Source organism: Hyla sarda, chromosome 5, assembly GCF_029499605.1.
Source record: "Hyla sarda isolate aHylSar1 chromosome 5, aHylSar1.hap1, whole genome shotgun sequence".
Taxonomy (NCBI): domain Eukaryota; kingdom Metazoa; phylum Chordata; class Amphibia; order Anura; family Hylidae; genus Hyla; species Hyla sarda.
The window spans coordinates 354,470,040-354,485,203 of record NC_079193.1 but is presented as its reverse complement, the minus strand read 5'-3'; the positions used below and the strand labels follow the sequence as shown (position 1 = coordinate 354,485,203).

The 15,164-nt window shown below is 44.3% G+C and overlaps 1 protein-coding gene across 1 annotated transcript in view; it reads right to left on the bottom strand.

Moving 5' to 3' along the window:
- The window catches only part of TAF2 (TATA-box binding protein associated factor 2), a gene marked incomplete in the record, with an annotated part of 136,773 nt that overhangs the window by 97,837 nt on the left and 23,772 nt on the right, over positions 1 to 15,164 (bottom strand). The window contains 4 exon segments of the mRNA XM_056522670.1: positions 6,114 to 6,199; positions 6,533 to 6,632; positions 8,241 to 8,354; positions 8,566 to 8,750. Coding sequence (XP_056378645.1) covers positions 6,114 to 6,199; positions 6,533 to 6,632; positions 8,241 to 8,354; positions 8,566 to 8,750 — 485 coding nt within the window.

Here is a 15,164-nt window from a genome sequence, read left to right as displayed (position 1 = left end):
ACTGCAGGAGACCCAGCATAGCAGACTCAGGGAGGAAGTAAATGTATGGTGAGTGAGGGCAGGCTCAGTGCTTGCCTAGGACACACACCTTCCTGAGCAGTGGAAGTCAGAATGAGTGAGCAGCAGAACAGAGGGATTTGTGAGCCAAATACAGAAGCTAGACACAGAGACATGTAACGCATCTGCATGGCCTAGTGAATAACATTTCTGAGCATTATTTGTTTCTGTGATATGACGGGTACACTTTAAGAGCAGCTGCTGCACAGTCAGACTTGAGCTGTCCATACAAAAACGATTTTGCAGTGGTAACTCCAGTCTCAATGATTTGTTTAATATTTCTGTACACTTTTCTCATTACGTTTTATGAACCAATGCAAAACGTGCTGCAGGGATTGTGCTGCCCCTTACAAGGAAAAAAATAGATAAAAATGATTTAAAAGTATTATTATAAGTATTCAAATGGTCACTCTCATTAAAACAAATTTTTGCTATTGCAAATATACTTTGTTTAAAAAAAATTAAGTTTTCTATGTTTTATTTGTGCTTAAAAAAGCTCAAGAGCACATTTTCCCCCCCGTGTCATACACAGACTTTGGACCGAAGTCCAAACACAGGAAGTGCAGCCTGGAGTGCTGAGGGGGGGGGGGTGTCCAACCAACAGCATATGGCATGCAGAAGAAGAAAGCAGGAGCCAGCGCTGGGTCTTCAGATTTATTGGAGGTATAAGGGAGGACAGACATGAATACACATACCGATACACCTGTCCAGTGTACCGGTATGTGTATTCATGTCTGTCCTCCCTTATACCTCCAATAAATCTGAAGACCCAGCGCTGGCTCCTGCTTTCTTTTTCTGCATGCCTATGGTGGAGACTGCCGGCTGCTTGGAACAGGTGTAGCTGACTGCTTCTCTTCCAACAGCATATGGCAGTTAAGTGTGAGAGGAGCTATGATTGGATGAGGCTGGACACACCCCCCACAGCACTCCAGGCTGCACTTCCTGTGTTTGGACTTCGGTCCAAAGTCTGTATGAGATGGGAGGAAAATGTGCTCTTGAGCTTTTTTAAGCACAAATAAAACATAGAAAACTAATTTTTTTTTTTAAACAAAGTATATTAGAAATATTTTTTATTTACCATAAGGTGTGCAATAGCAAAAATCAGTTTTAATGAGAGTGACCCTTTAAACATAATAAAAAGCTCCTCCTCTCAGCCTCCGCAAAGCTCAGCATCAAGCCGACCCCACAAACTCTTCACACACAATGCATCCCTCACCTAAAACACACAGAAGACCTTCAGTCCAATCCCCTCACCTCATTAAAGGGGTACTCCGGCACCAAGACATCTTATCCCCTTATCCAAAGGATAGGGGATAAGATGCCTGATTGCGGGGGTCCCGCCGCTGGGGACCCCGGTGATCTTCCACACACGCACCCAGTTAGAATCAGCCCCCAGCTGTCACGCCCCCTTCCATAGGCTTGCATAGATGGGGGCGGAGCGTGACTTCAAACGGGGGCGGAGCCGTGACGTCACCATGCTCCGTCCCCGTGATCGCCAGTAATCAGGGGTGCGGCGAGGAAGATCAGGGGGGTCCCCAGCGGCGGGACCCCCGCGATCAGGCATCTTAATTATCCCCTATCCTTTGGATAGGGGATAAGAGGTCTTAGCGCCTGAGTACCCCTTTAACTCCCTCCCTAATCTAACTCACAAATTATCTCCTCCTCCACTAAAGTTATTTTTATCCAATTAGTCGACTTATCAAAACAATATTTGGCCAACTAATCGATTATGAAAATAATAGTTAGTTGCAGCCCTAGTAGGCACAGTGTACTTTTTGTGTAAATTCTAAGGGTAGCCTTGGATATCTGCCATTATGTATATGGACACCTATGACCGGTTTTTAAAGGGGTACTCCGCTGCTCAGCGTTGCGTTTGGAACAAACTGTTCCAAACGCTGGAGCCGGGAGCTTGTGACATCATAGCCCCGCCCCATCAATGCAAGTCTATGGGAGGGGGCAGGGCATGAAATCATGAGGGTGCGGGGCTATGACATCACGAGCTCCCAGCGCCGGCTCCAGCGTTCGGAACAGTTAGTTCCAAATGCTGAGCAACAGAGTACCCCTTTAATCACGGTCAAGGACGCAGATTAGCCTGATTCTGTGGGAATATAAGGCGCCCTGAATGTTTGACACAATTGCAAGGTATATGCTCAAAATAACCATCATGTCACTTTAAAATTTGAGCTAAAAAAAAATATATATATATGGCGTAATTCACAATGTGAACTTTGATGCATATTTAAATAAATAAATAAAAAAGGTGAACACTGCACACGTTTTTATCACACAATAAAAGTATGCTGCTGCACATAACCTAAGCGTTAGCTTTATATTGTGACTTTTGGGACATTTTCTTCCCCTCAAATAAGTTACATATAGATAATTTTTCCGGTAAAATTTTCTGTGAGTTCCTTGAATGACGTCAAGTCTAGTCACAATAATTTAAAGAGACCCTTTTACCAACAAGAAGCACCTTGTTCCACTAACTTCTGTTCCTTTTACGCCTTTAACATAAAATATATAAAAAATTGTCCGTGCCAATGTCTGTAATTAAATGGCTCTTAGTAAAGGGATTAATTGAATATTTTTCGTTGACCTTCTTAGCTCCGAGCGAAAACTGGTGAGAGTCTGTTCACTTTGTCCTGATAGTTTGGGAGGTTTCCAGCACAGGACTTGTAAACAGGCAGCTATGAACAAACTAGATTCTTTATATGCTCTAAGTAAAGATTAATGTATACCGACTGGAAATTCCACTGTAAATATGTGACACCCCCCCCCCCCCTGCCCTCCCGGTCAGCATCTGAACAAAACTTTCATTAAAAGTGTACATTTAGTTATGGTAATGTGTCATGTAAGGCAATACCCCAAATACCTCATTCATGCATGAGAACAGGGCAGGGTGGTCAGTGTTCCCGGTAAGGCAGTCAATATAGAACAGTATTAAATAATACTGCGGCACCAAGACATCCGGTGCACGGAGCAACCTTCGCTCCATGCCGGATGACTGGAGATGCTCGTGACGTCACAACCACACCCTCTCAATGCAAGTCTATGGGAGGGGGCGTGATGACAGGGGGCGTGACGACATTTCTTCTGAGTACGGAAATACCCCATATGTGGATGTAAAGTGTTCTGCGGGCGAACTACAATGCTCAGAAGAGAAGGAGCGCCATTGGGCTTTTGGAGAGAGAATTTGGTTGGAATGGAAGTTGGGGGCCATGTGCGTTTACAAAGCCCCCGTGGTGCCAGAACAGTGGACCCTCCCCCCACATGTGACCCCATTTTGGAAACTACACCCCTCACAGAATTTAATAAGGGGTTCAGTGAGCATTTACACCCCACTGGCACTTGACAGATCTTTGGAACAGTGGGCTGTGCAAATGAAAAATTGAATTTTTCATTTTTACGGACGACTGTTCAAAAAATCTGTCAGAAACCAGTGGGGTGTAAATGCTTACTGAACCCTAAAAGTATCGGATGTGCAGGCGAGATAAGCAGGACATGCAGGGCTCCAGGCTGAACTGTGAACCATAACACATTTTTAGGACCGATATTCACCCTCTACTTGTAAAGTAGATCTGTGATCTCTAAAGCGGGGGAACAAAGTGTCCACTTTAGAACTAAGCAGCAGTACATTGTGTTCATGGGGTAAACCCCTTTTAGTATCTTATACATGGTCATTTCATTGCTCTAGACCAGTGGACTCTAAACTGTAGCCCTCCAGATGTTGTGAAACTACAACTCTCAGCATGCCCGGACATCAATTTTTTTCTTTGTTTCCTTCGCATAGCTCAGTCTATTGCATGTCTTTGAGGAGAAGGGGGCATTTCCTTTAGCAAGAGTGACGCTGGCCCAAAACGTGAGTTTTGGGCCAGCGTCACTCTTGCTAAAGGAAATGCCCCCTTCTCCTCAAAGACATGCAATAGACTGAGCTATGCGAAGGAAACAAAGAAAAAAAGGTTGTCCGGGCATGCTGAGAGTTGTAGTTTAACAACATCTGGAGGGCCACAGTTTAGAGTCCACTGGTCTAGAGCAATGAAATGACCATGTATAAGATACTAAAAGGGGTTTACCCCATGAACACAATGTACTGCTGCTTAGTTCTAAAGTGGACACTTTGTTCCCCGCTTTAGAGATCACAGATCTACTTTACAAGTAGAGGGTGAATATCGGTCCTAAAAATGTGTTATGGTTCACAGTTCAAATGTATCAGAGATCCTCTTCAGCCAATCATAACGGCTTTCATCACACAGATAAGAACAGTTCCAAATAAGCAAATGGTTTTACAGTGGTTTTCCTGTACATGACGCATAGACAAATACTACACCTCAACATCACTAGTATTCATGGTAAAACCATGTGCAGGACTGTCATGTATTTGGTTGTGTGGTGAAAAGACACAAAGTGGAATGAACCCTCAATGAGTTGTGTGCACTGGGGTCAGCAGAAATAGGCCAGGAGAGGTAAGAATATTCTTATTTAATAAAAGCATTGGAAATGTTAAAGGGGAACTCCCTTGCCCCAGCTTTCTAAACATCCTGTTCAGAAGCTTTGAGCCGGTGATCGGGATGTCCTCCATTCATAGACATGAATTGAGGGGGCATGGCGTGACGTCACGAGGGGCGTGGGCCGCCTTCTCCAAGCTTCTGAATAGGATGTTCAGAAAGCTGGAGCGCGGGCGTACCCCTTTAAGAAATTAAAACACAATGAGGGTAAATAAAAATTGAAAAGTGTATTATGAAAACTAAATGATTTAAACTTTTTTACAATTGACTGATAAGAAAAATGTATCCAAGTACCCTGATCAGCAATAAGGAACCTGCTTGTTTGCAAACTCATTTATTCACTATAGTGAATTTTGGTTTTCAATCTTGGAAATTTTGGCTGCAAGATCTACTTGCTTATTGCCCGAAAAAAAAGTTTTCATTTATGAAGCTACGCCCCTGTTTATGAACAAGTCAGATATGTTGGGAAACAAATGTTTTAGGGCAGTCACACGGGGTGCATCCATGGTGTATATAACTAGGGATCGACCGATATCGATTTTTTTTTTAGGGTCGATAGTGATACTCTGTGGAGGTTAGGCCCGATAGCAGATAACTTATACCGATATTCCGGTATAAGTTATAGGCTATTTATCGGAACCCGCCCCTAGCTTTAAATCAATGAACTGTAGCGGCTTTTGCGGTGCCAGAGACCGCCGCCGCCAGCTTCTCTCCCCCTGCCTGTCCTGGGGTCCTCCTGAATCCTATCACCACCACCTCACCCCCCCCCCCCACCGCGCGGCCATGCCCCTTTCCCCTGACGGCCATGCCCCTTTTTCGGGTTTTCATTTTTTCCAGTAAAATGGAGAGTTGGTTGTTTTTTTTTTTTTTTTTTTTTTTTTCAATTCTGGAGCAGACAGAATTCCTGGCAAAAGCCGACAAATTATGCCGGGTATACAATAGTAAATCACGGCCATCGAGTTATATTATATATATATATATACACACACATACACTCACACAGATTTAATGGGTACTCTCTAGTTGTTTCATGCTGCCCAAATCACAGGCAGCATGAAAAAGACAGGTTTCTTTGTTACAAATGATCTATGATTTACTTTGAAACATTGCAGGGTTTCACATAAATCAGTTGTAAAAGCAGCTGGGAAGAGGGTAACAAGTCATCTGGGGGATTCCGGAGGGCTGCTCCAGTCCTGGTGTAGCTAGACTGACACGTCTCACCCTATTTTTGTATAGGAGATCCAAGTCCAGAGCGGTAGGGAGCAGCTGTCTGGGACCGTGCAGAGAACTAGTTTCTCTATCCCCAGATGTCTTTGTAACTATGATTTCTTACAAAGTATCACAAAACAAAAGAAACCTGAGCTTTTTCAGGCAATAAATGATTCAGTGGTTTTCTTTAAGCTTTCTTTACATAAACCCATATCTATCCCACAGCCATAACTTATCTTTATATAAATAATATATAAAGATATTAGGAAGTAATCTTTATGTTAGTTTATTTTGTTACACTTTACATATATGACAGTATGAGGGGGGTGAGAATATACATACTTGTCCTTCTCTTTTCCAGCAGTAAAAATAGGGTGAAGTAACACACCGCCAGTTTTCAATTCATAGGCCACAATCTTATCCAGTTCCTGCAAAATTTTACTCAGATTAAACTCAGGTAAATAAAGTGAAAAACAGAAAATAAAAAAATGGTTAAAATAATAAATGAATAGTCACCGACATGTGCGAAGAAGCAATAAAGTAAACTCATACTATGTTAGGAGTCATAAAGAATACAGAATAGAGAGCACAGTGCCCCCTTGTGATCACATTCATTAATTCACCCATTTATAGAATGTTAGCTTCTGCAGCAGATTTCCTGGATCAATCCCATCCCAGGCCTTTGGGGATGAGTTAGTTTTGTATACTTTATTTTTAAACTGAGTGAAACATGAAATGGTATAAAACAGAAATCTTCTCACATCCTTTATCCAGTGCCGATACTGATTCACGCCAAACGTTTTCTTCATCCAGAGCCCATAAATATAACCCGAGATGCCTTTCAGGACCCACTCATCAGACCTGAGAACACAACGATTTCCATTTCATACACAGTGATTAGCATAAACCTACATTACAGCATTTGGCATGGCTTTTTAAACAGGAAAGTTTGCAGCTGATGTTCTCCTATTCGTTAAAGCGTTACTGTCATTCGTAAAAACTTTTGATATGTCGTCCAGACATGTCAAAAGTTTAGATCGCAATGGGTCTTAGTCCTGAGACCCGCTGCCATAGTGAGTAATAGCTGGGAGAAGCACACAGCAGCATGCACTTTACTCCCCGGCTGTCAATCAAATGCGACTCTTTCACTGCAGTAGCCTATTGATTAAAACTGGCAGATCGGGCAGCCGGCCGCGGAGCATTTCTCCCTACTAGTAGGGCTGGTTCACATCATGTTTTCTCCCATACGGGAGCGCATAAAGCAGGGGGAGCTAAAACCTCGCGCTCCCGTATGCCTTTCTATGCGCTCCCGTATGTAATTCATTTCAATGAGCCGGCTGGAGTGAAACGTTCGGTGGGCTCATTTTTGCGCAGTATGCGCTTTTTCCCCGGACCTAAAACTGTGGTCAACCACGGTTTTAGGTCCAGTTGTAAAAGCGCATACGGCGCAAAAATGAGCCGACCGAACGTTTCACTCCAGCCGGCTCATTGAAATGAATTACATACGGGAGCGCGAGGTTTTAGCTCCCCCTGCTGTATGCGCTCCCGTATGGGAGAAAACGTGATGTGAACCCAGCCTCACTCACGATTGCAGTGGGTCTCAGGACTGAGAGCCGGCACAATCTAAACTTCTGACGTGTCTGGTCAACATTGAGTTTCTACACTAACTAACTAAAAAAACTAACGGTTTAAAGGGGTACTTTGCTGCTCAGCGTTTGGAACAAACTGTTCTGAACGCTAGAGCCGGCGCCGGGAGCTTGTGACGTCCTATCACCGCCCCCTCATGATGTCAAGCCCCGCCCCCTCAAGGGGCGGGGCGTAACATAGTGAGGGGGCGGTGCTATGACATCACGAGCTCCCGGCGCCGACTCCAGCATTCGGAACAGTTTGTTCCAAACGATGAGCAGCAAAGTACCCCTTTAAGGATCTTCCAAATATGGAGTGTCCCATTTACAACAGGGAAAGATCTAAAAATCAGAACAGGCAACTGACAGAGGCTATTTTAGTGTGCAAGGGGTGTATCCATGTTATTCCGACTGGATAACTAATTTAAAGTGTACCTGTCATTAGGAATAATCTTCAACATTTAAAAATTTTTGATCAGCGGGTGTCTGAGTGTTCAGACCTCCGCCGATCAGGAGGATGTACCAGGAAAAGACTGCACTGCCGTTCGCGTCCTCCCTGCACCCACCCCCCTTACCTGTGTAGGTGAACGAGACACCCTCATCGGCTTACATGACGAGTTTATCTTGATCACATGACACCGGGCCAGGAGAAGACACGCTAAGCACGAAATTCTCCAGGCTCGTTCTCCTGATTGCCGTAGGTCTGGACATTCAGGTACCCGCCAATCAAAACTTTTGACACGCCGCTACTATATGTCAAAAGTTTTTAATCATGACAGTGGCCATTTAAGAAAAATTATAGCTGTTGCAGTGAACCCAGAAGCAGCTACAGAATCAAACTCACCATGACATTCTCGAAATGAAGCAACCAAAGAACTGCTGGGCTAGAGATTCAGCTAGACATCTTCTGGAAAGAGGTGTCTGGTCGATAATCATTGCGCTATGCAGTAAATTTGTGCTGGGGAAACAAAAATAAATGTGTAGAATAAATATGCTGAAACTTTTTAAATTATTTCTGATTTAGTCATCTAAGTTAAAAGGTGGGGGAAGGGGTGGTGGCAGTGGGTATCCTCCTCCCCACCTCTACCCTCTGCTCATACCAGCCTCAGGCGATGTGTTGTGTGAAGCGTGAGGTACATAAACTACATATATGGTACTTGCACACAAACCTGAAAATACTCATTGATGCATAAGTGTTGACCTCTGTATAGGCTTCATCTACAAACACAGTCTTGAAGCAGGAATAAGGGTATCGGCACGTAAGAATCTCCTCGTAAAACTCAAAGACCTCATGGAGGTAAGAAGTTGTGTGCTTCAGGAGTGGGAGCAGTTGAGGTAAACAGAAGTGGGTCACCTACAAAAAAAAACAAAAGTAACATGATAATGGATAAAACACATCTCTTCTGAAATGAAAGATTCCTACAACTTTTTGTGTACCAAAATCTTTCAACAGATGCATAAGCGCTCCATCAAAAAAGGCAAAAAGACCTGACACTGACGGTCTATCGCACATTGGACACCAAAGGGTTGTGAATACTAGTTGGACTTTCCTCCACATTTGGGATTATTTGGGCTCAAGCCCACGGCATACCGGGCGACCCTCAACTCAACGACTGTAGCTGGGGGCCGCCGTAAATAGTTTGACATGCGGCGTTTGCTGAGGCCTGCTATTAACCCTTTAGATCGCTGCTGACAGTGGCATCTAAAAGGGACCTTTAAACCGTCCCTGGTGGTCCAGTAGGGTGGCTCGACCCTCCACAGTTTGATCGCGGGGGGGGGGGGGGGGGAGAGCCACTGTGGAGGTAGCCGCCAGTGGGCTTACCTCTTCTTTCTTCCTGGTCCAAGCTTTGTGATTGATAGCCTGGCTGGACCAGGCTTTATCAATCGAGTGCAGAGCACACAGATCAATGTGGTTCTATGGAACTATACATTGAACTGTATGAGGAATCTAATGATTCCTCCTAAAAGTCCCCTAAGGGGCGGATAAAGGAGTAAAAAAAAAAAAAAAAGTGGAATAAAAGTTTAACCCATTGCCGCAAATAGACGTCCATTAACGTACATCTGCGGCTCCCGAGGTATGACGCGCGCTCAGCAGGTGAGTGTGCATCATACCCGGTGGGTTCCAGTTGCTATAGGCAACCAGGACCCACGGCTAATGCCGGACATCACCGATTGGGCTGATGTCCAGCATTAACCCTTTAGACGTGACAATCAAACTTGATTGCCGCATCTAAAACAAATGTAAGCATTGCCGGTTAGCTCAGTGGTGCTGTTCGGGACCGCTGCGGTGAAATCGTTGTTATCGGCAATAACACTGATCAGTGCCATGCTATTGCATGGCAGTGATCAGTGTAGGAAATCAGTGTGTGCAAGGTTATAGTCCCCTACGGGAAAATAAAGTGTTAATAATGTGATTTAACTTCCCTTCCTTCCCTAATAAAAGTTTGAATCACCCCCCTTTTCCCATAAAAAATAAAACTGTGTAAATAAAAATAAACATATGTGGTATCACCGTGTGCATAAATGTCCGAACTATAAAAATATATTATTAATTAAACCAGTCAGTCAATGGCGTACACGTAAAAAAAAATTCCAAAATCGATAATAGCGCATTTTTGGTCACTTTTTAGTCCCTACGCGGTGGCGTCAATGCAGCGTCACTAGTCCGGGGCCAGCCCGCAGTGGAGAAGAGGGCCTCTCGGTCAAGATGGATGGCCCGAACCGGCTCACCCTCCCCACTGGAAGTCGGACGGTCCCTGCAGAGACGTTGGACGGCTGCTAGGGAAGGACCGGCAGAGCTGCAACTGGAGAGGTGAGTAGAGAACAAGGTGGGTCTTGATGATGACAGGGAGGGGGGTCTGGATGATGACAGTGGGAGTCGGGATGATGACAGGAGGGCGGGATGATGACGGGGGTGGGAAATTATGTATTTCCCACCCTAGGCTTATACTAGAGTCAATAGGTTTTCCTGGGTTTTTGGGGTGAAATTAGGGGGCCTCGGCTTATATTCGGGTCGGCTTATACTCGAGTATATACGGTAATAGGGGTCAGAAGAGGCCGTTTTTCAATGTATTAATTTTGGTGCATGTAGTTATTTTATTTATTTTTTTTTTGTAGTAAAATAAAATCAAACCTATATAAATTGGGTATCCTTGTGCCCTTATGGACCTACAGAATAAATATCAGGTGCAATTTTTACCGAAAACTGCATTGCGGAGAAACGGAAGCCGCTAAAATTACAAAATGGCTTTTTTTTCTTCAATTTTGCCCCACGAATAATTTTTTCTGGTTTCACCATTGATTTTGTAGTCAAATTATTAATGGTATTATAAAGTAAAATTGTTGGCGCAAAGAACAAGCCCTCATATGGATTTTTAGGCGAAAAATTGCAAGTGTTATGATTTTTAGAAGGTGAGGAGGAAAAAACTAAAGTGCAAAAATGAAAAATCACCAAAGAGGGAAGGGATTAGTAAACACCCATTAACCCCTTCCATATTAAAAGTTAAACACCCCCCCTTTTCCCTAAATTCCATATAAAAAATATGTAAACATAATAAAAAATAAACATATGTTGTATCGCTGCATGCGCAAATGTCTGAATTATTAACCCCTTAAGGACTCAGGGTTTTTCCGTTTTTGCACTTTTGTTTTTTCCTCCTTACCTTTTAAAAATCATAACCCTTTCAATTTTCCACCTAAAAATCCATATTATGGCTTATTTTTTGCGTCGCCAATTCTACTTTGCAGTGACATTAGTCATTTTACCCAAAAATGCACGGTGAAACGGAAAAAAAAAATCATTGTGTGACAAAATCGGAAAAAAAACGCCATTTTGTAACTTTTGGGGGCTTCCGTTTCTACGCAGTGCATATTTCGGTAAAAATTACACCTTATCAATATTCTGTAGGTCCATACGGTTAAAATGATCCCCTACTTATATAGGTTTGATTTTGTCGCACTTCTGGAAAAAATCATAACTACATGCAGGAAAATTTATACGTTTAAAAATGTCATCTTCTGACCCCTATAACTTTTTTATTTTTCCACGTACAGGGCGGTATGAGGACTCATTTTTTGCGCCGTGATCTGAAGTTTTTATTGGTATGATTTTTGTTTTGATCGGACTTTTTGATCACTTTTTATTAGTTTTTTTAATGGTATAAAAAGTGACCAAAATACGCTTTTTTGGACTTTGGAATTTTTTTGCGAGTACGCCATTGACCGTGCGGTTTAATTAATTATATATTTTTATAGTTCGGACATTTACGCACGCGGCAATACCACATACGTATTTTTTTTTTTTTAACACAGTTTTATTTTTTTTATGGGAAAAGGGGGGTGATTCAAACTTTTATTAGGGAAGGGGTTAAATGACCTTTATTAACACTTTTTTTTTTACATTTTTTTTGCAGTGTTATAGGTCCCATAGGGACCTATAACACTGCACACACTGATCTCCTACGCTGATCACTGGCGTGTATTAACACGCCTGTGATCAGCATTATCGGCGCTTGACGGCTCCTGCCTGGATCTCAGGCACGGAGCAGTCATTCGTCGATCGGACACCGAGGAGGCAGGTAAGGGCCCTCCCGGTGTCCGGTCAGCTGTTCGGGAGGCCGCGATTTCACCGCGGCGGTCCCGAACAGCCCGACTGAGCAGCTGGGTCACTTTCAGTTTCACTTTAGAAGCGGCGGTCAGCTTTGACCGCCGCTACTAAATGGTTAATACCGCACATCGCCGCGATCGGCGATGTGTGGTATTGGCCGCGGGTCCCCGCCGTTGATGAGCGCCGGGACCGACGCGATATGATGCAGGATCGCGGCGCGATCCCGTTTCATATCGCGGGAGCCGGCGCAGGACGTAAATATACGTCCTGCGTCGTTAAGGGGTTAAAATATGTTAATTAAACCGCATTGTCAAGGGCGTATACGTAAAAAAATACCAAAGTCCAAAATTGCATGTTTTTGGTCACTTTGTTTACCCTAAAAAAAATTTTTTTTAAATGTATAAAGTGTGATCAAAAAGTCTCATCAAAACAAAAATGGTACAAAAACTACAGATGACAGCGCAACAAATGAGTTATGGTGGTCAAAAGAGGACATTTAAAAAAGTTATAATTTTTTAAACAGAAGTAAAACAAAATCAAGCCTAACAAAAAGTAGGGTATAATTATAGAGATAATGTGCCATTTTACCGAAAAGTGCGAAGAAACCGAAACCCCCAAAAGTTACAAAATGGCGTTTTTTCCCCCAATTTTGCCCCACAAATATTTTTTGCTGGTTTCGCTGTGGTGAAATTGTTGATGTCAGTACAAAGTAACATTTGTGGTGCAAACAAGCCCCCATATAGGCGGAAAAGTGAAAGCGTTATGATTTTTAGAAGGGGAGGAGGAAAAAACGAAAAAAGATTTGTAAATTACAGCTATTAAAAAAATCTTAATCCTTTCAGTACTTATGAGCTGCTGAAGTTGAGTTGTTCTTTTCTGTCTAAGTGCTCTCTGATGACACGTGTCTCGGGAACTGTCCAGAGTAGAAGCAAATCCCCATAGCAATCCTCTTCTACTCTGCAGTTCCCGAGACAAGCAGAGATTTCAGCAGAGAGCACTGTTGCCAAACAGAAAAGAACAACTCAACTTCAGCAGCTGATAATTATTGGAAGGATTAAGATTTTTTAACAGAAGTAATTTAAAAATCCGTAACTTTCTGGAGCCAGTTGATATAAAAATGGAGATTTTTTTTGTACTCGCCGTAAAATCTCTTTCTCGTAGCCTTCATTGAGGGACACCTAACTGATGGGTATATGATGCTCTTGCCACTAGGAGGCGCTGACACTAGGAAAAAAAAGTCGGCTCCTCCCTGGCAGGATATACCCGCCCACTGGAAGTGAGGTAATCAGTTTTGTCACCAAGCAGTAGGAGAAGCCAACAAAGAACAAGTCCGAATATAAAATCCCGGATAAAAAACCTCATCCGGATGAAAAGTGAAGAAATGGGTGTTTTTTTTTGTCCCCCAATGAAGGCTACGAGGAGATTTTACAGTGAGTACAAAAAAAATCTCCTTTTCTCGGTCGCTCTTCATTGGGGGACATCTAACTGATGAGACGTACCAAAGCAGTCCCCTAGGGTGGGAAAAACAACCACCAGAGAAAGGAAATCAGTCCCGAGACCGAACTCACATGTCCACAAGGCCTGCGAACGAGCCCCCAGGCCAGAGACAAACTAGGCACAGAAATTGAGCTCTCGGAAGATCCCTCATGGAGATGGACTAGGACGCCAAGGAAGGAACCATCCTCTGTAGAGACCCAAGACACCCAGGCCGTATAGAGAGACAAGAAAAGGTCGACCAGGAAGCCAGATGGGTCGGAACCATCCCGGAAGCAGATAGGAAACAACTCCAAGGGACACAGCAGGGAGATCAGTGTCCCAGGGGCCCATCATGAGTCCCTGGAAGGCGACAGTAGCCGGGCTGGTGAAGTCCGGATGACCTGAATGCCCTCTCACTCGGGAGGACATGAACCCCTGTAGGAAGAAAGGAGTGGAACGCCCTGAAAAGGGGGCATCCTGGGTACCGGAGAGACCGATGTGGAAACTGGAGATGACTGGAGTCACCTGGAAGACGAGCTCATAAAATCAAACGGACAATAAACAAGCGGAATACCACTAAAAAGAGCATCCCAGAATGCCGGGGTGGACGGAAATTGGAGGTTTCTGAGTTATTTGGAAGACTCACACCTTAAGAGTAAGGGAAACAGACGTCCGCGAAAACTCTCCGGACTACAAACTTCCATGAAGAAACATGAAGCAGTGAAGAAGTGCAGTACAGAAAGACCGCGCCACCAATGACATCGTGGAGGAGCCTGGGCCAGATCACTACACATGCCCGAGACCTCAGCCATCCCCAAGGCCCAAGCACTGGAAGAGTGGCCCAAAAGGAAGGTACACCACAGCATCCTAGGACAGAGTCAGAGCCAAGGAGACCAACCGGTCTTGGATCCCAGTGGTCCGAGCGGACCAGAGCACTCCGAAGAAACGTTCTGCCAGAACGGGAACAGAGGGGGAACACAAAGGGGAACCCAGCCGAAGCTCTCAGGTTCTGGGCCCAGGAAGGTTACTCCAGAAAACTATGGTGTCAGTGGAGTACAACTGACACAGATAAAAGGGAAGGAAGAACACACCGTTCCAGGGAGATTGCTCAGAGGGAGAAGAGCAATGGTAGGACCCGAACAACAGACGGTGTCTAGACCAGCTGTCGCCGGCCATACAAGATTATATAAACTCCTCCAACAGAGGAGAGAGCCAAGGCTACGTGAGCAGCAGTAGATAACCAAGAAACAAAAAGTGCCAGGCTGCAATGGCGGACAGTAAGCACACAAGCCTAAAAAATAAAAAGTTCTGTTGAATGCTCTCAGCAAAAAAATGATAAGGGCCCAGACGGAGTGGGAACATAGAAATTAGGGATCGACCGATATAGTTTTTTTTTAGGGCGGATACCGTTAATCTGTGGAGGTTAGGGCCGATAGCCGATAACTTATACCGATATTCCGGTATAAGTTATCGGCTATTTATCCCCCCACGACACCGCTGCAGATCATTGATTTAAAGCGGGCGCTTTAAATCAATGCACTGCAGTGGCTTTTGCGGTGCCATAGACCGCCACCGCCACCCGCTTCTCTCCCCCTGCCTGTCCGGGAGTCCTGAGACCTATCACCGTCAGCGCCCCCCCCCCCCCCGACCCGCCACACCGCGTCCGCCCACCCCCCCCACACCGCC